At 35.0% G+C, this 25,242-nt stretch overlaps 1 protein-coding gene across 1 annotated transcript in view; it reads left to right on the top strand.

The window, feature by feature from the left end:
* PDE5A (phosphodiesterase 5A) overlaps nt 1-25,242 on the top strand; it is a 127,373-nt gene that overhangs the window by 91,778 nt on the left and 10,353 nt on the right. Inside the window, exons 12-17 of the mRNA XM_063108167.1 lie at nt 3,856-3,981; nt 5,511-5,605; nt 13,823-13,910; nt 17,395-17,495; nt 17,989-18,066; nt 20,453-20,516. Of these exons, the coding sequence (XP_062964237.1) occupies nt 3,856-3,981; nt 5,511-5,605; nt 13,823-13,910; nt 17,395-17,495; nt 17,989-18,066; nt 20,453-20,516 (552 nt within the window). The remainder of the gene's footprint in view (nt 1-3,855; nt 3,982-5,510; nt 5,606-13,822; nt 13,911-17,394; nt 17,496-17,988; nt 18,067-20,452; nt 20,517-25,242) is intronic.

Below are 25,242 nucleotides of genomic sequence, written 5' to 3'. Positions count from 1 at the left end.
GTGGGAGAACAGAAAGGCCTGTTTGAAAAAAAAATTAAGTAATCTTGCCTTTAAAGTTATTTTTTCTGGTCAGTTGAATATCTAGTCTCCTCATACAGATTTCCTACCTGGAAATTTAAATGTCTTGAAGGCCTCCACTATTTAGTACTACATTAATTCATACGATGAAAATTTATTAACATATTACTGCGTACTTAGCACTGTGCCAGGTACACACTTCAGCAGTGAAATGTCCCTGCTCTCAAAAGCCTCACAGGAATGAAAACTAAGGGTGAATAGCTAAGGTTAAGTAGCTAAGGTTAACAACAGTGTCATTTATGGTATTGCTATAGGCCCAAACCTAGTTCTTGAATTTAACCAAAGTTTATATTAAGCTTTCTTGGGTGAAAACAAAGAACAACTGTCTGTGTACTCTTTCTAATAATACTTTACTCTTATTAGCATGTGTTGATTAAGGGACACCATGTCATTTAATTACTTACTTCAACAAGCTCTCAAGAAAGGCCCTTTGGTTATTATTATCCTCACTTTACATATGAAGAAATTGAGACAGCATAGTAGAGTAGAAAGATCATGGATTTTGAGTCCTAGCTCTACTAGTGATTAGCTCTTACTCCTTTGGGCAATTAATCTCTCACATTCTTGGTTTCCTCATCTGTTAATTGGGGGTAATGGTACTACTTCCCCCATCAGAATCTTGTGATAATTACACATGCATCTGTATGATTTATGTATTTGTATGTGTGTATATGTGTGTACTTGTGTATAATATTCTGCTTAATACAGAATATTATACTTGTGTATAATTATCTGCTTAATACATGTCACTTATACCATTCTTATGCCAAATTTGACTATGGTTTTATCACCCACCAAATTTCCCTATTGTAGATTATAAGGTTCATTTTTAAAAGCCTTCTCTATTAACAATGAAGATCTCATTTACAGACAGAAATTCTAAATGTGACCTCAATTCTCCTTCTTGCTAGTTATAGGACTTTGTTATAATCCTAGATAGTGGTACAAATCCCTTTCCATTCCTGAGAGCTCCCGTACTTGAATCTAGTAATGATTCTGTTGAAGGGGCTGGGCCAGAACAGAGGAATGTGATTCCTGTACCTTTTAAGAAATTTTCATGTTTATTTCTTATTTGGCTTTTAGATAGCATTTGAGGGTTGGTTAATAACAATAGTCACTCAAAATTTCCTTAGTAATCTTTATTCTTACCTTTTCTTGGATTTCTATGCATTAGGAGAATATTTCTCCTCAATGTCTGATTCATCTATCATTCTTTTCTGTTTGAATAACTACTCTTCTAATTGTGGCCAACATCAACTTGAATATCCCAATCATTCTGGTTGGCCTTCTTGCCTCAGTGCCTCTTCTGTTTTATTTCAGATATTTTTATCAGTACAATTTTAAGATGATAAAATTAAAATGTTATTGCTAGAAAGGATGTTAGCATCATGAAGCTGTCCTGACAAAGGCTGTTTCCTATCGAAAGATAAATCTTCATGTCTCTGCTTGGCTTTCAAATCTTGGGTTACTCTCCTATAACCATCACAACCAGTGCCTCTTGCTGATCTCAGACAGATTCTTGACTCTACTCATCTGCATGTGCTGCACTTACTTTCACCTTCTATCTTTTATATGTCATTTTTCCTCTGCATTTTGTCTGTATACTTTTCTCTTCTTTAGAGCCTGACTCAAAAATCTCTGTCCGTCAGAAAACTCTGGGATCGACCTCATGCAACTTTGATTGCTGTTTGGTAGTTCATAAATTTGTGCTCTCGGTGTTATGTTTACTTATTTCCTTACTATGTGCAGTTTTGTTATTTTCATTAGTGTTTTGTTATTTCATTAGTTTCTTGAAGGCAGGAGCTGAGCCATTTTCTGTTCCTTCTCTTTTTCCAATGACATCTTTAGTATGCCACTCAGGACTTAGGAACCTTCTTAAAATTGTTGGAGACTGATTCAGTATATTGAACATGCTGTCTAGAGTCATCTAAACTGCAAAAAACTACTAAATAGTTTTATACAAAATACTGTATTACAAATTTGAATGTTGCCAGGTGTACCCACTGAGAACTTACCAGATATAACCATAATTTTCCTGTATGCTGTTGAGAACATCCTGGTAACAGAATCTAAAACTGTGCTTAAATCTAGTTACTATCTCCTGTATCTACTGGATTATCCAGTTCTATTAGGTCCATATTACTAGAAGTGTAATACAGTAGTCCATTGAGAAGTATGTTTCATAGAGTCATTTTAGTCATTTTTTCACATTTCATGGCATATGTGTGCATATTTAATTATATTTAAAAATTTATGATAAGTAAAAAGATATATCCATAGATTAAATTTGTTTTGTCCTGCTTGTTTTCCTTGCTGCTTTAATTAATCACAAGTATTTTTCTACAACATGTCATTGTATAGTTCCTAAACAACAAAGTAAGTTTATAACACTTACTTAAAATGCTCCTCGTAAGATTAATCCATTATTTTCCTGACATACTTTATTCAGAAATGATCATGATAAAAGAAGCTGCAGGGTAGTTGGGGTGAACTTATGACAATCCTAGGCACACAGAAATCTTCTCTGTTTGAAATATGGCAACTCAGAGGGTAAAAGGGTTAGGAGACATTAGTATTCATTGTTATAGAAATCCCTGTGAACTGAGCCATAGAACAGAAACAAAAAGACTTAAAAAAGAAAAGGGAGGATATGAAAGCATTGATTTCCTACTAAATCCTCTGTAAGGAGTTTCTACCAACATGAAGAGAAAGCTTGTTTTTGGCCTACTTCTGTAGCCAGTCATATTGTGTTGAATATTGTCAAAGCAACATTTTTTTCCCTGATACATTTTCCATTCCCCAGGGCAATGCTTTTTGTGTTTGAAGCATCCCCAGTGATATATGCAGGGAGAAGCACATATTTATTTATACAGATTCCCAAAAGCATAGTAAATCATTCAGATTTGAAGAGAGGCAGACTCTGATGCTAACACAAACACAGAATAATCATGCTTAGGGCCCATGAGTCCCTGGGGATTTTATTTAATACTTGACTTAGAAGTTGAATTAAACCCAACTTATGAGACTTGCTGAAGAGTTTATCCTTTCCCCCCAATCTTTTAAAGTACATTTTTTTCCATATGGACCATATGGCTTTGTTTTGTGTGTGTGTGTGTATATATATATATATATTTTTTTTTTTTTAGTTACTTCTTGGTAACCAAGCAGTAGCTCTGCCTGATTATTTAAGCATAATTTAAAAGAACAAAGATCTCAATGGTGTTAGGACTTGCTGCTCCAATTTGTCCTTGGACATGTGCTATATACCTTGCTCCCAGCCCACCCCCAGAGCCTTACACTAAATACCTTCGCAGATGTACAACATGGGAGCATGGGAAAAACTTGAGAGTGGCTGCTTTTATGGCTCTCTAAAGGTGAATTCATACATTTGTGACTCTTCAGACTCTCCTAATTAATGACACAGGGGCACACTATCTTTTAAAAAGCTAGTCAGTGCCCTGCCCATGCCAAAAACACCTTTCTTAGAGATGTCTTGCATTTTACATCTAATTTAGTCAGTGTTGTGGTTGTTAACATGGTGGGCTTCGGAATCACACTGCTCAGGTATGAATTGGCCCCACCCCTTACTAGCAACATGACCTTCAGCAAATTACCTCGCTGAGTGTCAGTTTCCTCATCTATAAAATGATCAAAATAGTGGTGCCTTCCCTCAGTTGTGAGGATTAAATGTGATAGCTTTGAATAGTGCCTGGAACATAATAAATGTGTGATAAATGTTAACAATCATTGTTACCACTTATGCGTTATTTCCTAAAGGTTCTTTGCAGATGGATTTTAAGTGTTAAGAAGAATTATCGGAAGAATGTTGCCTATCATAATTGGAGACATGCCTTTAATACAGCTCAGTGCATGTTTGCTGCACTAAAAGCAGGCAAAATTCAGGTACTTTTTAGAGCTATTCATATATTTAAGACATTTTGTTGCTTAGTAGTAAAATTCACAGTATGTTCTTTCAAGTTTTTTTAATGTGCACTAATGATGATTGAAAATAATATTTACTGCCACTAACATAATAGATTATATTTTGTTAGTTAAAGAGGATTAGTATGGAAAAATACTTAGTTGCTAATTTTCTTTCATATATATGACATATCAAAAAACCTTTAAAATAACTTCATGTTGCACTTAATTTTTATTTGCCCAAAGACTATTTTTTGTTAGCAGAAAACACTACGGTATTATGAAAAAGTATCACACTTCTCATGTTAACATTCAACCTGCTCCATAGTAGAATTCCTCAAAAGCCATCTAAGTCCTGAACATAAGTCCAGGGTTCTCTATCACTTTTTCTCTGGAGCACTCAGTTAATTTCATAAGTACTGTTTCATAGAAAGGGCTTTGGTTTCATATACATTGACCAGAAACTGTTTAAAAGGAAGATCAATGCAGAAAACGTTCAAGTAATTCATTCCTTTCCAGGCCAAATTTTATCCATATCTCTGTCCTTAGATTCTAACTTCAATGGAAATCGACTAGTATATTCTAGGTAAGTGATTCCAGGCATCCATCATATAACTGTTCTTAATTCAGAGCTTTCCAGCTCTTTTTTTTTTTTAATAAATTCTAAAAACGTTATTCTCTGCCTCTGTTTCCATAAGGTACACTTTTTAACTGGCTGAATCTAAAAGAAGTGATTATTGTCCAAGAAGCCATACGAAATGGCATAGTAATATTTTCCTGCCATAGCAACAGACATTTATAATAAATACATAAACTTATTTCGGGGGTATGGAAAGGTCAAAAGGATCATCAGCACTGAAAACTATCCTTGTTTTTTTGTGAGGAACAACAAAACGATGGATTTTTGTGTGTTGAGAGTTCCCCCAGAATAGATGATGACTTAACTTGTGTTTTCTTACTAATGAAGGGGAACAGTATTATAGATAATACAAATGTCAGATAGTCAAAAATAACCTTTATTTGGCTTGGGGGAGTACATTATGCAACTTTTTAAAGCCAAATTTTAATTCCTAATTGTCTTTTTTCTATTGTTTTTCTTAATATTTACATTATCCCCATTCCTTAAGGATATAGCAACTGATAGCAGAGACTGAAACAGAATCTGCAGGGAACTAAAAGAGAAAAAACAGTTATTTAAAGTTTATTATGATTATTCCACAGACGTACAGATAATTAGGAATTAGTAACATTTTCTATATGTGGACAGATTATTAACTTTTTGAGGCACTTCAGCTTTTTCTGTTAAGTGACATTTGTAATAATCCTATTCTGAATAACAAAATACAACTGACTGGCTGTGGAATAGGATTCTAGGGTGAATCCTTTGTGACTATAAAGAAGCACATGTGTAAAACACTGAGAGAAAAAAGATTACTCAAAATAAGTAGTATAATGCCCTTTATCAAATTGTATCTTTCTCTTTGTTTCCCCCAATGTTTTTGGCCATGCAGAACAAGCTGACTGACTTGGAGATACTTGCACTGCTGATTGCTGCACTAAGCCACGATTTGGATCACCGTGGAGTTAATAATTCTTACATACAGAGGTAAGATGGTTTCCTCAGGAAAACAAGAAAACGTTCCCTTTAAATTGTAGGGCAATATTTTTTAAAATTAAAGCCACAGCAAAATTTGATGGTACAAAATTTCAGTTGGTCAAGGTCCCATAACATACTCTGGTTTATATTTAAGGGAAATGGAAAAAATAATGCAAGTCTAATATTGTGTTGGTAACATTTCAGGCCTGAAATTCAAAAAATATTTATATTGAGAATCTTATTTTATTAGGTAATTACCAGGAGATTTGCTTTAGTTTATGTATACCCAGCTTAAGAGCTTCCTTGGAAAACTATTAAGACTAGTTCAGAAAAGGTAGAATTTCACCCTGGAATAGAAAAGATAATATTTGAAAAGTGCTTAGCTCGGCCCTATGTACTTAGTAAGTGCTCAGTCGGAGGCTTTTGGTCTTAGCAGAGGCAGCATAGTAGCACAGTGTTGGAGAACTTGAGCTATGTGGTCAGACTTGGATTCAAGTCCTAGCTCTGCCACACAGTCCCTATGTGGCCTTGAGCAAGGGAGCTAATTTCTCTATACCTTAATTTCCTGATCTGTAAAATGGAGATAATAGCATATTCATCTCATAGAGTTGATATATATCTTGAGAGATAAGACACATCAAGACCAAGTAGAATGCTCAGTATGTATTTAGGTGTTAAATCTTAGCATCTTAGCGGCAGATGCTAGAGATAGTTGTATCGTCAGAAGTCTGCCTGTTGGCTGATTTTAAGAGTAAGATACTAACCCTTAGGACAAGTTTCAGGCTTCTTTAAGGGCTATACTTAAGTGGCATTTGCGATGACAAATGAGATGATAAAGGTGACATCACTTTTCATCAAATTTTTGAGCCATTATGATATGTTTATTTTCTTGCAACAATTTGGTTGGAAAGTCTATATTTGAATGATCAAACATCTTACTACTGATTTTTTTTAAGTATGTAAGCTATTCAAATAATTAAGGAAATTCCAGATGTCTGATATCTTGAGGGAATTTTAGAAAGCTCTCTAATCACATCCCTTTTATCTAAATAAATGGAAAACTTCATGTAAAAAGAATTGTGGTGATGTAGCAACTGTGTCCTCTGCTGACCTTTGATGGGAAAAGATGGCAAACTCTTGCCTGAGTGTCAGAGTCTGGCTGTTTCCTCTTGAAATCTAATGTTTTGGATAACTGACTGGGTGACATGTTTTTTGTCCCCTGTGCATTGTCAGCGATTGTGATCCTGTGCCTCACATAGACATGGAGAGTAATTTTAAAAGGGGACATTGACACGAAAAGATTTATAGTGCAAAGTTTAGCCACATAATGTAGTATGTCCTTCTATAGTCAGTATGACCTAAAGATCAGAGTTGGCATGTGCTACGTTCCCCCCCAGACTTAGAACTGAACATAAGATTATTAGCATGTGGATTATTAGTGTATGACTTGCTCTAAGATGCTATACTGCCCTGCTCTAGAGTGAAAAAAATATGCAGCTGTTTTTTTCCTTTGTTTATCCAAAAATAATTACCCTGAAAAACATCTGGAGAAACGTCATCATCTCTTCAAAAAAAAAAAAAAAATCGTCCTGGGAAAAAGTCATAGACTGCAGAATCTTGCTTTCACACACACCACGAAGCAGCCTTCAACCAAGTAATAATAACTTTAAAAAAAAAGTTAAAGAGTTTCAGAGATTTTTATTTCTTCCTACATCCCTGTGGTTTGAGAAGAGGAAACCAAGAATTTTCCAGGGATGTTTCTTTTCCTTACTGGTAAATGAGTGATATTCAGAGTAGGGTTTTCTTAGTCAGGGAAGTCTTAGGAAAATAAGAATACCATAAATATTTCCATCTAAAGAACCTGTCTTCTAAAAAGGTATACTGTGTACAGACTTTATCAGATATTCCAAGCTAATATGTAAAGAAAATCAAAACAATAAAAGGCGGTACAGAAATAAGAGTAATACATCAAAAAGAGAAAAAGTGCTCATGTGGGAGCAATATTAGGAACCGAAATTCTCCTCATTCATTCTTGAACATCTTTTCAGAAAATTACTTTGAAGAAAGATATTCCTTGAATAGGAAACTGTCCATTGATTCATTATGTGATTGTTTCATTCTTTCCTTGATTAGGAAGATCACCATTATGGAGCAGTACTACAGATAATGCCAATGAAATAAGTGGGGGAAGAGTTCACTGCTCATGCTTACTTCTCCCACATAGGTGGATAAAGGAAAGAGTTATCTCAGACAGATACTGAATTATTATTTTTATAATAGGTAGTAATAGGAACAAAATGGCTGAAGTACAGACATTCACTAGAGAAAATACAATTGTGACACTCTGGCTACATAGAGAACTTTACTTAGGCCTGCAGTCAATATAGGAAGACTGTTGTAGATGCATTATTTGATTACATTCTAGTTTGGTATTTATAACATAATATAGTGAAATTATCCTACATTTTAGGCAAAGCAACTACTAGGGCTGTGGCACTTTGCTAGGCAAAAAGAGGGCTACAGAAGTATAAAATGTGGTTCCTGCCTTTAAGGAATTGTCACAGTCTCATGAAATAATAGTGATCAATTCAAGAAAGTATCTAGTGAGCCCTGAATTGTTTAACAACAGGGACTGTAAGTGTTCACCAGAGAAGGAGATTGGTAAAGACTGGTGTCGTCCATCTCCACTGTTAATGAAAGAATTGAGACTTAAACTGGATCTTAAAAAGTTAGTAGGATTTGGACAGGAGAAAGAATAAACATGTCCCAGGGGCACCATGAGGTGGGCATTGATGATGGCTAGCCTAACTAGAGTCATAAGGCTCATATTGACTAGGAATGAAAAGTAAGAGGATGAATAAGTAGAAATTATAAGACCCTTTCAAGGGAGGGCTATAAAACTAAGTAGTGCATTTTAGATTTGATTTAGTGAAAAACAAGGAGCCATTGCATAATCTAATAAAGATTCTCTTTAGAGAGAAAGTCTGAAAGTAAGCTACAAGGTAAACAGGTAGAAATCATAACCACAGTGTTCAACTAGAAAGGTATTACAACAAACCAGGTACAAGCTGAAAATTGCATAGTGGCTAGAGAAAGGAAAAGACTGAAGTAGAAAAAAATTTTTTTAATTTAATATTGGATAGCTAGTTATATGCATGAAGGAACAGGAAAATTCCTGACTTGTATGTAGTCCAAGAAATTGGAACAGCGATGGTGCCATTGATGAAAACAAAAGAGCTGGGAAGTTACGTGTGTTTGTTGGGAGGTAGAGATGGGAAGGATGGAGGATAAAGAAGTTTTGGCAATGAGGAGAAAATAATAAATAGGATGGTAGATAGAAGAGGTAAAATGATATATGAACTTTTTTCAAGATTAGAGATGCAGTAAAAATAAAAAAAAATTCCCTAGTAGCCACATTCAGATGGTGTATATTTGTTTTTTTTAATTGTAAATATGATTCATTGCAGTATACAAAAGACATTTGTGAGAAGTGTCAGATTTCATTATTTTTTTATTGAAACATATTGATTATATACCTATTTGTAAGGTACAGAGTTATATTTCGATACATATATACAATGTGCGATGATCAAATCAGTGTAATTAGCATATTCATCATTACAAAACTTAATCATTTCTTTGTGATGAGGACATCTGATTATGAGAGGTTAGTTAATAGACGCAGAACAGCTGGATAGGAAAAATAAGTTCTATTGGTGTACAATCAAGCTAGGCATCTATAATTCACAGTAATTTAGTGCATGTCATCAAATGGCTAGAAGAGAGGAGATTGAAGACCAAGTATTTGTCCTGGGAGATCTCATTTGTATCATGTCTTCTCTAGTGTGTAATAGAGGAACAGGAATGAGATGGAGTCATGGACTGGCTTGGTGGTAATAGAGAGTCAGCAGCATCTGAGAGACTTAAAAGGGTACTACATATAGCACAAAACCACAATTTGTGAAGTTCAAACTAGTTGTAGGTCTTGAGAGGCTAGAGATCTGAGTATGAATAAAGTACAAGTTCAGTTGGTCCTAATGTCGGTAGCAAATAATAATAGAAGCTAACACTTCATATAGCCCTTATCAGGAAGCATTTGGAACTCTTTTTAGCACTTTATAGATAGTAGTTCTTTTAGTCCTTGTACCACCATGCAGTAGCTATGATGGTTATGGTGGTTAAGGGTTGACCCGAGTCAGATACCTGGGTTCAGATCCTGACTCCTCCTCTCATGTTGTGACCTTGGGCAAGTCATTTAACCTGTCTCTCCGTTTCCTTCTCTGTATAATGGAATAATGACAGTACCTATCTCATAGGGTTTTAATAAGGATTAAAGAATACAAATAAATATGAAAAGCTTGGAACAGTACCTGACACATTTTAAATGTTCTACAGTTGTAGGTATTTTCACAGGGTGATGCTATTAATGACAGGAGTTTAAGATCTTGCTTTGTCCTATGGTAAATAAAAGGAGTGGCAAAGATACTATGCCCACTAGCACCTGGTACTGTGGAACAAAGAAGCAAGCCCATGTCTATCATTGATGTGAAAAGAGACAATCAGTAGTGTCAAGGAGGTCAAAGAACCATGAGGACAAAAGGTCAAATGAATGAACTTGAGTATTTATGTCACTGAGTATGATTACAGAGAATGGGAAGGAAAAATAACCCCAATTGATAGAAGACAATAGTGAGGATTTGGAGAGAAATGATGAAGTAAATAACTAAATGAGGTTGACATGGTTTACAAACACTAGAGGTTTGAGCCCAGAGTAATACAAGTGGATGAGAAGCAAAATCAAGGATATTGTTACTGTTGGTGAAAAGAGGAAGTCTGGGGAGGCAGTCTTGTTTTTCTCACAGGGTATTCATTTTCTATTGGTTTCTCAGGCTTTCTATTTCTAGAATATTGGTCTGATTTCTGTGCAGTCATCCTAGTACCACTGACAGAGATGGACCAACAACTGTGCAGGACAGAGGAAAATGTAGAGAAGGCATGCCAGTCCATAAGTGCTTGTTGACATCACTGTGAAAATACAATTCTGCAGCAGTAGTGGTTTAAATGGGTCCTTTGGATGCAACCTCAAATAAAGAGGCAACATAGCCTTATGTCAGAAGGAGTGAAAAGCAACAGGATGTAGAATACATTGGTTTCCATGAATATTTTTGTAAACAGGAAATTTGTGGCATTTGTCACCCGCTTATTGATTCATAAATCAGTATTTTTAGAATGTACGTAAAGACGAACACGATTTGCATTCATCTATCTCACAAGCCAAGAATTTTCTCTAATGTCCTTTCTGCATCATCTAAAAATGTAACGTGTATTTGAAGTTCCAACTTGTTTGTGTTATATCCACCTAATAATTGCATTTCCTAGTCCAGCTCCTAAATAGGTCAGGGAGTGGATACTGGGTGCAAAGTGCTGTGGTTTCATGAGACAGTATGATGCAGTGAATAGGATATATTTGAATCCCAGCTCTACCACTTATATCGACCTTGAGCAGGTTAGAAAATCTCTTTGAACCTTTGGTTGTCTAAAAAACAAATGCAAAATGCCAGCTTTAGAGAGGTCTCAGTCTAGGTTACCCAGGAGGCACAGCCTGAGACAGAAGTTGGTGTGCCTATAGCTTACTCACCCCAGCGAGCAGGAATGCAAGACTGGAAGTGAAACAGGGAACTCGGGAAAGCCAGTAGAAGGATGAGTTATCCAGATGTTCACCCATCCAGGTGACTAGTTCTCAATCCTGCCAGGTGCTTTTGAGGAGTCTTATGAAATGAGGCCCAGAACTGTTCGCCAACAAAATGAAGGGCAGTTATTCATAAGCTCTGCTACCCGTTCCTCAAAGGTGGCCCCACAGGCCTTAATATTTTATATTTCCAGGTTGAGCAAGTATGAGTACAGAGAGAGTTCTGTGGGCACCAGCTGTGGTGTCAGAGAGCTTCAGGGCAGAAGTGAGAGGTACTCAGGGTGGGCTAGAAAAAAGCACCTTCATCAGTGGCTAACGTTAGAGGTGAGAATGAGAATTTTCATGTGATGAATGGAAGTGCCCTGTACAGGGTTACTGTAAAAATTAAAGAAACTACACAGCACAGTGTTGACAATGATAGGCTCTTAGTAAATGGCAATTGTTATCATTAGGGAAAACAAATGACCAAATTCAAGAGGTTTACAGTCTAACGGGGTGATAAACACAAATAACTAACACCTGGCAGAATAAAGTTGAATTTAAAGTAATACTATATATCCTTGAATTTTGTATATAAATGAAAATAACATATTAGAAACTTTTGCTTTTATTCTATGTGAAGGGGATGAGGAAGGTGGCAATTGTTATGTTAAAGTTGACATTAGCATATCTAGTCTGAGACATTAGAAAATAGTGTTGCCAAAATAGAGAATACGAAATACAGGGCAGGATTCCAAAGGGAGATCTTTGATTCTGTTTATCCTAAGGCTCTGTTCTTCTCCTTATAGGCCATCTCCCTGGATCATCTCATCTACTCCCATGGGTGGGATTACTGTCTGCATATTGATGCATTCCAAATCTTTATCTCCAGCCCAGACCTGAGTTCAGACAATAAATCCACTTGGGCATATCTCAGGCACCTTAAAATCAACAGGTCCAACATTCAGTTAGTCATCTTCCCCTTCTTTATTTCCCACCTCTAATCATCTTTTCCCTGTTTTCTATCGGCAGTAAATGAGATCACCATCCTTGTAGCTGCTCAAGGCAGAAACATAGTGTTGATACTTTTTCCCTTCATCTCTTTCATCCCCTCATCACCCTCATCCCACTCTCAATCAGGATTCATTGCCAAGTCCTATCTAAGCTACTTCCTAAATAGCTCTCACATAACTGCTTCTCTTCATTTGGGCTGCTTCCACTCTATTCCAGGCTGTCTCCTACTTAAGTTACTAGAAGTTCCCCAGTAGTTTCCTAACTAGCTCCAAATACCCTCTATACATCTCCAGTCTTGTTTCCAGCAAATTCATACTTTTTCACAAATCTGCTTACGGTATCCTATTCATTGTCTTCCCATTTTCCAGTGATAAACACAGTACCTGATTAGCTCAGTACAACTCTTTAAATATGGAAGAAGCAAAGGAGACAAGGTGAAAGTTAATTTGGAAAGGTTACAACAACAATATAGATGACAGTTTAAACAATAGGAATAGGTGAGATTTCCCATTCTTACCTTTTTTTTTTTTAACTTTACTGTTTTTGTTTTCCCCCAAGCTTCTCTCAATGCCCATTTTTTTCCTACATTACATTTCTTCAGTCTTGGGTAGCTTCTCTATCCTCAACAAATTAAATGCAAAGGAAAATAATGATTCAAATAGTAGCAATGAAGAAATAACAAATCGACTATTATATAATACATATATGGTGCTTTACAGTTCATAAACCCCTTTCCTACAGATTTTAGGAACAGACATTCAAAAACTTTTAAAGAAGAAATAGTGAAAACTGCTTGATATTCACATGTGAAGGGTCAAAGAAATATGAGGCAGAGTCTATGTTTGCCCCATACATATAATGAACTGAGTATAATGTCCTTCACCCTCTCTTCACTCAGCCAAAGGGTCTCTCCTGCTTCCTCAGGTTCAGTTTAGAGAGCTAGCAGAATATCTTGCACTGAAAAAACCTGGATCCCACATGGGAAACTTTCTGATTCAGGTGTCTCTCTCCCTCCCTCCCTCCCTCCCTCTTTTCCTTGCCTTTCATCATTCACACCTCAGTTAATTCCATCTCAGTCTGTTCTTTCATTATGCACAGGCACACTTGAATAAGGTGACCTTCAGCCTGAGTATTATTTTAGAGGAAAAGCTAGCATGTGAATTTGTTTCAGATTTTAAATTGCAATTTTGAAATTGAAAAATATTATTGGTACAACTATGTCAGAGATACTATTATTTTCATGTTTAAAGACATTAGTCCTTTGTCCTTATTTCTTCTACTATTTCAGTCAATATTAAAACCAATGGAATTTTGTTCATACTTAGAACTGGCAGCAGTTACATTGGTATTGGAAAACAATTGGACTCTTTGTATTTATTTCCCAGAGATTTCGTCACTCTTCTCAGCAGGAGAGAAAATTGTTAGTTTGATTAATTTTGTGAAGTTGCCTCTTTTTTAGTTAACCAATAGGAATAATACTGAATTGATAAACTGACATACTAGGGAAATTGATCATTTTTTTTCCTCAACAAAATATTTTTCAGGAGTGAGCACCCACTTGCTCAGCTCTACTGCCATTCAATCATGGAACACCATCATTTTGACCAGTGCCTGATGATTCTTAATAGTCCAGTAAGTACCTAATTTATTGTTGTGGAATTTTAAAAGAGAGCTTTATAAATTCAGTTTTATTTTTAGGTTTTGGATTTATTCCCAGCATCATAAATTCAAGAACATACTTTATTCCTTTTTGGGTAAGGAAGGCAAAGCCAAAACATTTGAGATCCTCACAGCCTCACTTCTCTAGACAACCAGAACTGTGTAAATGTTTCCTGATAAGGGAAATTTAGTTACCCAAATTAGAAACAAACAAAACTGATATTTTGTGGCTTTTGGTTAATTCTGCCCCCCCCTTTTTTTTTTATCAAATTAAGTGGTTTATATAGTTCTAAGGTTTGCTTTCACAAATACTTTTCCTTCTTTTTATTGAAACTTCCAATCACACATTATTTTCTTGAGGAATAAAGCAGTTCACCAGCTGTATTAAATGAGTATTTATCAATGTGAGAAAGTGCTATGTTAAACATATTTATGTTAAGGAAAATAAGATTAAAATAATATACATCAGAATGTTAACAGTGGTTGTGTTTGTCTAATGAAATTATTAATACTTTTTCTTTTTTTGGTTTGTTCATTATTCATGTTATCTGTTGTATGCATGTATTACTTTTATAACAAGAAAAAACGAATGTTGTAACTATTATATTGAGCAAGCACAATGCATGGTATATAATCTTAAAGCAAATATATCACTATATCTCTAAGTTTGCCCAGTGAAGCTTGTTCTTCCTTGAGCTCTGGAAAAAAACTCAGGGAGTCCCATGACTTTTCTGGTCACTCTTTTATAAGTTAAAGCCTTCTCATTCCTTTAGGTCCCAATATATAGTATATATTTTTCAGTACAGAAAACAAATGTCCAGTCCTGGGTAAGAGTCCAAATTTTGAACTTGATTTAAAGTTTCACATTCTCCCCTTACCAGTTGGCTTCTCTCAAAAACCTTGTGTTTCTTCTAACTCCTTCCTTACTACCAAACCTCAGTGTAGCTTCCTATCTCTCCAGACTTGGAGAATGGGAAGGGAGAATAGGTAAGAAGAGGGCCCAGAACATTCTTAACAGACTGGTACTGTTAGGAATGTCTTACTCTTTGTGCCTGATAGGTGTTTAAATTGAGTTCTCTTCTTACAGGTAATCTCATGTTCCCTGCAGAGTGCCCTCACTGTGGAGATATCCCACAATAGCCATAGAGGGGCTAACCAGCCTGAATCTTACCTTTTAGATTTTTCAGGCAGGAATCAGACACAAGTCCACTCTAGCCCCACCTCCATCTACTGAACAACATGGACCTCAAGCCCTCTCTTTTACTTGAGATGAAGGGGAACACACTCTCACCTCTGCCTAAACACTTCAGTGTGGGTGAAGGGTTAATGCAACCTGTTATGGCAACCTCCTTAAAGTATGCATATGGTTGGTACAGACTGTTTTGCTACAACATGTGATTGTTCAATATGAATTAGTTCATGTGTGATTGGTAAGTAGAATGATGTCAATATACTGTAGAAGCTGTATCATTTTATGTACAAGTTCTCTGGGGTAAGAGGTGCTAGAATTGTGGGAGTTGAAGTCGACATCCATCAGGAAGGAAAAAACCCTCCACTTGGCTCTGTGCATATACAGCCTTTTCCATTCTATTTTAAGAATATTAAAAGTGGGCACATGTACCTAAGGCTCTCTTCCTTGCTGTGGACTGCTTTGGGCTCTTGGCAGTTTGCTTTTCCTTCAGTGCCCACTTTAATAGCAACCCCACTATCTCAGTGATCCAATCCCATCTGCTTAGTCTCCAGACCCCCACAAACCAGCATTTCACGCGATTGTTTTTGTGCATCTTTAATATCCTCAGAGGCAGTCTCCAGACCTGCCAGACTGGTCTGTCCAAGTTACCTCCAGAGATACCAATTCTTGGTTTGGCTTGTGTTCAGATTGCGTAGTTGCATAGGTTTTGAGTGGTTTGCTCCAACGTTATTTTTCCCATAAACCATGTTATTTTTAGTGGGCAGTTTTTCAGAACTGAGACTTTCCAGGAATGTATATGTCATGGTATAGTAGAAACATCTCTATTTTCCTTGGAATTTGCTATCTATGTGCTTCAGCTAAAACTTGCATTTTAATATCCTATTACAAATTCAGTTCCAAAGAAAGGAAATATGCTATCCTTTTTTAAAAAGCATATTTCACAGTATTCCTATCATAGTTACCTCAGTTACTAGATAACATAACTTATTATGTAATATGTTATTACTTAACATATTAGGAATTTGGTTGTATACATGGCTGGCTCAAATGACAAGACCTGTATGTGTATATGTGTATATATATATATATATATATCCTATCTCTGTAAACACAATTACACAGAAATTATAGCCTCTGCTTTGGGGAAGAAAAATAAGAATATAGCACCAAAAGACATTTCATTTTCCACTTGAAATTGTTTTATCTTATAATAACTAAAAGTAACAGAAGGTATTTCCTAATAGTTTTCTGTTTGGCCTAGAATCTAAAAATGACATCATATTTAAAAATAATGTTTATGGTTGTAATTACAGATTTTGTCATTAATTAAATTCATGCCACAATTTCAGCATCTAATTATCCTATAACCAATGTGTTTGGCACCAGCCTAGTGCACCCAGCACTACCCCTATTTTTATAACAAATCCTTTGCCTTCAGATCTCACTTCTAAGCCTCTGGGGGGGGGGGGGTTCCCCTTGGCCCTGAGATTTAGGAAACATCTGATTCAATTTATAGATGTTGTTCTGAGTATATTCTGAGTGTCCAAGCTGTATTTCTTATTAAGTTCAAGATTAAAAAGTCACTATGCTTTAAATTGCAGGCAAGAAATAAAAAATGGTTATGAAACGAAAACTTTGAATGATTTGCACATGGGATAGCCACCTTGAAAATATTCCTTATAGATGTTTCAACTCATGCTTTCTTTATACCACCATCAATTAAGCACACCTTTGGCTTATGTCCTCTACCCATCTACGAGTATACTGATGTGTTTCTAAGGAATACACACTGTTCTCAATATTGATTAAGTCAAAATTATATAAACTTTAAGCAGAAAGGTTACTGGTTTTATTACAAAAGCCATAGAAAAATAACTCTGTAATAATCAACTGTTTAAAATTTTCACCACTCCATTCTTCACGTCCATTATTATGGCTTTGATTTTTCAAAGTTTTACTTGCTGTTAGATTATAGCAATTAATCTGCCCAAAGGAAAAGGATATATAACTATTGGATTTTAAGTCTGGACTAAGACCTAAGGAGAATAGGAGTTGGAAAAACATACATTATGTAGGCAGGTATAACATTATGAAGCTGTTTTTTCTGAAATGAGAGGGCAGTGGGAATGGGAGTATTCCCACTCCACATTCATGAATTCAGAATACTGGACATGTGTTTAAGATATGTGACTATATTTTCAGAGTTTATTCGTGTCAGCAGCTTCTCTAGTGGAATGCTAATGATGGTTTTCTTTTTTTATAAAGGGGAATCAGATTCTCAGTGGCCTCTCCATTGAAGAATATAAGACCACATTGAAAATAATCAAGCAAGCTATTTTAGCTACAGACCTAGCACTATACATTAAGTAAGTTTTAAGAAATTCCTGCAGAAATCGGTCTTGGAAGTATTTGCATTGTTTCACACTTTTAACATCCTCGTTGAGAAATGTTTGTATTATAAGGACAAATGTCCTGGCAAAGCTGTTTATCATACTATGGAGCAATTTCTTAAAGGTAGCCAGAAAAATCTATTTCTTTGGCTTACTTACTGCTAAAAATTACAGAATACATAGTTATTTCTGAAGTTAATCCACTGCTATGTCTCATTTTAAGAATTGAAATTACCATTATTTGTAATCTGTACTTAAAAATTAAGTGAGGTTTAATGTTTTGCCCAAAGCAAATGATAGAAGGGAGAAAATAAGGTATTAAAGATGTTAAATGATGATTCTTATATTGTGTTCTAAGATGGGACAAAAATTTTTTTACAAAAAATTTACTCCATGTGTCTTTGTAAACCAAAGGGATAAGAACCTATGGACTCATCATAACTACCAAATATTTTTCTTTATTTTCCAGGAGGCGTGGAGAATTTTTTGAACTTATAAGAAAAAATCAATTCAATTTGGAAGATTCTCATCAAAAGGAGTTATTTTTGTAAGTAGGGTTACTGTCCTTAAAGCTGAAGTTCTTCTAAACAATTAATTTTCTATCAGTTTTTATTGTAATTATTTATTACAACATGATGATCTTAGAGGCTTGTCAGACTTCTCCAGAGTGTTATACAAAGGACTGAATATGAATATTTACTTGAAAAGAAATGCATTTGCAAATTCAAGTGAATAAATTGTTTTTTTGTTCTAGAAGGAACTTTACAATGTTGTAGAGTAAAATAAAAGGCCCTACTGTTCCTTTGTTCATTTTCCTAATTGCTTGGAATGGAGGAGCTGAAAATAGTATCCTAAAGATTGTACGTGTTAGTCTGTTTCTGTTGCTTATAACATAAATACCTGGAACTGGATGATTTATAAAGAAAACAAAATGTATTGCTTACATTTCCAGATGCTGGGAAGTCCAAAATCCAGGGAACACATCTAGTGAGGGTTTGGTGGTGGCGGCAGTGACCCAGAGGTCTCACATGGCAGAAAATAGTGTAGCAGAGAGAGAGAGACTAACCTCCTCATTCACTCTCCTTTTAAAGTCCTCAGAACCACGCTTCTGACCACCATTATTAATCCATTCACTACATCATGGTCCTATAATCTAATCACCTCTTCAAGGCCCACCTTTCAATTACCATAATAGGATTTCCCACCCTCTTTACACTGTCACAATGAGCACTAAGTTTGGTGGGGGGACATTCAACCCCAGGCATTGTGGGAACAAGATGGCAGCACTATCAGAACTGAAGCACTTAAAGATTTCTGTTTTCATCACCAGTACACCTCTCCCTCCCTTTTCTAGCTGTAGATATCATCCCTTTGCTATTACTACTGTTACCTTTGCCATGGAAAGAACTGGATCAATAAAAACAAAGAGTCTGTAATGAAGAAAAGAAAGACATAGCAGTCATTAGGGATAGTGCCGATACAATTTTGTAATCAACATTTCTTTAAATAGATTAATATTACTTAAACAAAGTATGTGAACAAAGATGCAGATTATAAGAAAACAATACATAAATGCCTGTATGTCTGTTCTATACAGTCATGCTTCACTTGTCTCACTAGTTCTGCTTGTCTCATGGACTTCACTAGTCCCAACATGTTTTTCAGAATAGTGCCTTAGAAAATTATAGACATGCTACAGCGATTAGTGAACAATTTTTCTCAATAACAAAAAGGAAATACAACCTGAACTCCAAGTCTATGCCAGTTTTCACTGCTCCACTCATCTCATTTGTGACCTGAAAATGGGTTCAAACAGTAATTTAAAATATCTCTGGTATGGGGCCGAGCCCGTGGCGCACTCGGTAGGGTGCTGCGCTGGGAGCGCCGCGACGCTCCCGCCGCGGGTTCGGATCCTATATAGGAATGACCGGTGCACTCACTGGCTGAGTGCCGGTCACGAAAAACCAACAACAACAACAAAAAATTAAAAAATAACTTAAAAAAATAAAATAAAATAAAATATCTCTGGTATACTCATTTTTGCAAGAGAGTTGGTGTAAAAGATAGAATAGCAGGAGAATTCCATTTTTTTTTTTTTAATGGCCTTGTATAGTTAGGGAGAATATACTTTTAGATTGGGTTTCACCAGAGAGACAAATGATACTTTACCTTGAGTGCTTCTATATTATACTAATGGCCTTTTTGCCTATTTCTTCAAACAAATGAAAGGGGTTATTATATGGCAGATGTTTGGATCTGACATGGGAAAACAGTACATTAAAGATACAGCTATTTTCTTATAATAGTTGTGGTATTCAGTTCTAGATCATGAAAACCAGCACAACTCCATGAAAATCAGCATGGTTTTCACTTCTCTAACAAGGAAAGAATGAAAGCCACCATACTCTCATTTCTCTCTTTATCTGCCAGAGAAAAAGAGTATCCTTAGCAGATACTGCTTAATTATTCAAAGGCTTTTCACATAGAAGTCAGTACATGTGTTGACAGAATGAGGATGACCCACCATAATTTCTGATATAGGACTTTTATGAGTAGGATATCTAATGTTACCCTTTAAGGATTAATTATTATTAACAGTGTGCTTTCATCATACTATCACTGAGAATGAAATTCCAAGATGAAAAAAATCATAGCAGGCATGTTTTTGCCTAAAGGTTAACAATTTTTCATTGTGCCAGTCAGGAGCTAAATGAGGCAGTTTAAAGACAAATTCTGATAATTCACAGGGTAACCAAAACAATGATAGATACTCTGTTATCCTGGATTAGTCAGGCTTCTATGTAAATTCTGTTTCTATTTCTTTGGTCTTTACAAACTACCATTCCCATACTTTTTTATCAGCAATTATTTACTAAGGATATATTTTCACATAAAAGTAAATAGGAGTTTGGTATTTCTTTTTCCCTTAACAGAGCAATGCTGATGACAGCTTGTGATCTTTCTGCAATTACAAAACCCTGGCCTATTCAACAACGGGTAGGTTGCTTAGTGATGATAAAAGTAATAATCAAAAAGTTGAAATAAGAAAAGTCTTTACTCTTAAAGGTAGCTTCTGAAGTAAGTATTTATGGAACTTTTTTTCTAATTTTTAAGCAGTATTAAAAGCAGGTAATTGGACATAAAAAGCTTTCCTTTTTAGAAGATTCATTTGCACTTAATATTTGTAGGATATATTCAGAAAGAGCATGTCTAAATTAACACATCAAAAACCTAGCCATTGATAAGTTTTAATTTCAGTACTACTTCTGGTTCACTCTGAGATTTTTTTTTTAGCATGTACTTTTAATAATCTTGGAAATTAGAAAAAGAAAAATTATTTTTCTTATGGTTAGCCTATTAGGCTATACTTCAGCACTAAATAGGAATTAACAGGTAGAACCTAAACATTCCTGGGGCTTGTAGATTTAGGGAATATTCATATTAGATGCCAGGTAGAATCTAATCAAGGCCTATGGCTAAGAGGCTAGAAATAAATCCTTCTGTCTAACTGCCATAACGTTTTGCACAGGCAATAAAGGCTCAGAAAAGCTATGCGTATATTGTATATTTTTTTTTCGGAATTGCATTTTGAATCCTTAATGCACTAAGATTGTTGACAGTCTCTATTGGTCAAGGCTCTGGGCTGCATAGGCATGGAACCTAGCAATTACAGGCTTATTTCATGAAACACACATGCTGAGAAAACTAGATCAAAAATTTACTCTCTATGTGCTAAAGCTGATGTGCCATAAGCACTCAGGAAAAATGGTCATTACATACCTTTCTGCTCCATAACAAATAGTACTATGTGCCCATTTCCAAATAGGGAAGAGAATGAAAGAGGGAAGAATTTGTCTTTTCATATATCTTTTCTTTCCTCTGAATCAAACCCTTCTACCTGGTGGTGGTGGTGGTTGTTGTTGTCTTGCGGGGGGGAAATAAAAGAAAAAATTTTTTAATAAAATAAAAAAGGAAAACTGTTGGAAGCTACCAAAGAGAGAGACTTACAAAAGTGGGGAAGAGTATAATGTAATCATCAGAAGAGTGTGCTTTGGACATGGACTACTGTGTTCAAGTATCATGCCATTGCTTATTAGCTCTTATTCTCATGCAAGTTACTTCATCTTTGGACCTCAATTTCCTCATCTATAAAATAGAGATATATACCTCATAAGATTGTTTTGTGGATTAAATGACAATGCTTGGTTCACAGTAAATATGTACTACTGCTACTGTCACCACTATGATGTTGATACTAAAGTCCCAAGGCCACTCTTCTCTCTCACCACAAGCAGCACCATTCACCCTTTGGATTCTTATTCTTTCTTAATACATTTGATCCTATAGCTGAATTCAGAATGATGTGAAGTACTGGAATTACAAACAGTAGTTTCCATTATGTTAATAGAAATAAGGAGAAAAAAACTCATATCATTATATTCACAAATATAGCAATGACATTTGTCAAAATGTAATATCCATTCACTTTTTAAAGCAATATTTCGTTAAAAGAATAAAATAATAACTTATTCTAAAAAATAAATAAAAATAAAAACTTTGTATTGGAGATATTTGCCAATGAAATTAGATAGGTGAAAGCAATTAAGAATTAGAAAAGAGTTAAAACTATCTCTACTTGTAGATAAAAGTGTTATCTATCTGGAAAACCCAAAATAAGGAATGGAAGAACTAAACAATCAAAACAATTAAAAAATATAATGGAAGAGAAGACCCTATTTCTGAAAGGAAAGAGTAAATAAAATTAATAAAATACCTACATGTAAACTGAAAAACAATCCAGAAACTTATATGAGGAAAACTAAAAACATAACTACACAAAACTAAACTGAGATAAAGAAAAATAGACACTGTGCTCTTAGACAGAAAAACTCATCAGGGCTTTATGGTATCATTTCTTCCTCCTTAGGTTTATTTACAGATTTAATCCAATTACAGTAAAAATTACATCAATTTTGGTCTGAAACTAGGTAAATTGATTTCAAAATTTATTTGGGTGGGCACAAAAATACTTAAGGTAATTTTGAAAAGGTAGAGTAATGAGGTTGGGGTCCAGACATGGAAGTAACACTATAAAGTCTCTATAATTAAAATAGTTTGGTACTGTTGGCAGACCAGTGGAACACAGTAGAAAATCTAGAATTACATAGAATATTTAGTATATAATATAGATAGTATTTCAAATAACCACGGAAAAGATAGACTTTTACTAAATAATGTTGGGATGAATCGGTAACGAGATGGAAAAAAGACAAAACTGGATCTACTCAACATACTTAAATTCCAAATGAAGCATAGAGTTCAATGTAGAGAATTTAGCCATACAAATACTAGATAAAAACATGAGTGGACTTTTCTGTAAGCTAGGAGTGAGAAACTTTCCTAACTATAGCTCAACACACAGAAACAATAAAGGAAAAGACTGATAAACTTGATTCCATAAAAAGAAAAAAAAAATTACATGTCAAAAGGTACCATAAGCAACGTAAAAGACAATGAGAAACTGATAAAAATATTTGCAACGTATATCTGATAGATAGTTAATATTTCTAATATATAAAGAACTTCTAAAAATAGAGAAGTAAAAGTCCAACAATCCTATGGGAAAAAATAGGCCAAAGATTTGAACAGAAAGTTGGTAGAAAAAGAATATGAATGACCTTCGTCCATTTGAAAAGGTTCTCAGAACCTCAATCATAAGAAAAATTACAAATTGAAACTACCCTGACAATTCATATTCTGATTTCTTTTATATGAACTTCTACAACAGGCAAAACTAACCTTTGACGAGAGAACTTAGAACTTAGTGGTTGTAGCTGTGGCAAGAGGGAGAGAAAAGGGACAAAGAATGACCAGGAAGGGGCATGAGGGCACTTTCGGGGGCAATGGAAATATTCTGTTTTTTGGATGGGGTGTACATTATATGTTTATATGCATTCGTTAATACACATAAATTTACAATTTATGGAATTCATAATTTGTAAATTCTACTTCATTAAAAAAATTCACTGAGATACCATTTCTCAACAATCAGATTGGCAAAAATTTTACAACATATGCTGTTGAGGAAGCTGTGGGACAACAAGGAATGCAAAATATTATAACCCATTGGAAGTATGTAAATATACATACGTATTTACCATTACGTCTAAGAATCTTATCCCAAAGATATACTGGCAAGAATATAAAAAGATATTAACGTTAGTGTATTCACTTTAGTGCTATTTGTAATAGCAAGACTGGAAATAACCCCAGTATTGATCAGTGACTGAATAAATTACAGTACATTTTACACAATGAGTTCTATGCAAGTGTAAAAAGAAATGAGGATTATCTCTATACTACTATGGAGTGATTACAAGGATATATTTTTAAGTGGGAAAAAAAGCAAGGTAAAGAAAAATGTATATGATATGCTACCATTTATTCAAGAAGGAGTGAAATATGAATATATGTACATATCTGCTTACAGTTTTAAAAAAACAGAAAGATCAACCACAAAAAAAGTTAATGGTTACCTACAGAGGAAGGAGAGAATAGGGTCGAGTGAACAGATATAATAAAAGCAAGAGTTCCTTGAGTGTACTTGTTTTGTAGATTTAACTTTGGAACTATGTTAATAATTTTCCTTGTTATTCCTTGTTATAAAATAAAATTGAATAAATAAAAAAGATCTCTAAACCTTGAAAGGTAAAATGAAACAAACCTGATTTGGGTTGTAAAACCATACTGTGAAGGACAAATTCATTCCAAGTGACATTAAAACAGTAATTTGACCATTCATCTCCAGTGGAATGTACCCTAAAAACAAAAAGAACTTCAAAAAAATTTTTTTTGTTTTAGTAATTATTTTTAGTGGTCACTTTGCATCAATATTTGTCACTATGGTGAGTGATGTGGAATAAAAGCAAATAAATTATACTGGTATTGTTGAGAACTAGGGTTTTCAGCATGAGTGGAAAGATAAAGATCTAAGACAGATAAGGTTATGCAGAAATCCTATAGCCCTGGGTTTAAATTGGAAGTATTTAACTTATGTTGTGAACTTATGTTGTGTCCTAGTTCTGTCCCCTGAAAGAGTTTAAAAATAGTGATCAGCCCAGTAGTAATGAACAAATCCAGTGCTCAGACTGAGATTTCTAAATACCTCATCTTAAAGAAAGGAATCCCCCATGAAGAAATGGCTGATTCTAGTTCTAGAGAAGGAAATGTACAAGGCGAGCTTTCTATAGCAGAAAGCGAGGAGGATATCACAGACTAATAGGGTCTAAAGAATGGAGGAGCAAACGTCATAAGCTTCTACTGGCCAAAATTGAACACTTTGAGCACCAATAAGGATTGAAATACATTAGATATGTTTAAGTCCAAGAGTTCAAAATAATAATAAAAACAAAACATCTTTGGTGAATGCATGAGAACCAAGTCATTTTTTAAAATGGTAAAGCAGGGGAAAATCAAGCATTTCTCCTGCTTTTCTCATATGAATTACACTCTAGGATAACTAAATGGTGTGGGGAAGTCTCTCTTTATTATATTTCAACTAATAAAGGAAAAAGGAATGTTACTTTTTAATGTCACTCTTTTGCAGCCCTGAAATTAATCCACTAGGCAAAGATCATTAATGATTGCTGATATCACCAAAAGAGAGGCAACCAGGCATTATATAACCACTGATAGAAGTGTACACAGCACTGTGTATGAAGTA

Source organism: Cynocephalus volans, chromosome 9 (assembly GCF_027409185.1).
Source record: "Cynocephalus volans isolate mCynVol1 chromosome 9, mCynVol1.pri, whole genome shotgun sequence".
Lineage (NCBI taxonomy): Eukaryota > Metazoa > Chordata > Mammalia > Dermoptera > Cynocephalidae > Cynocephalus > Cynocephalus volans.
Note: the sequence above shows the minus strand (reverse complement) of the source record. Positions and strands in the feature narration are given on the sequence as shown.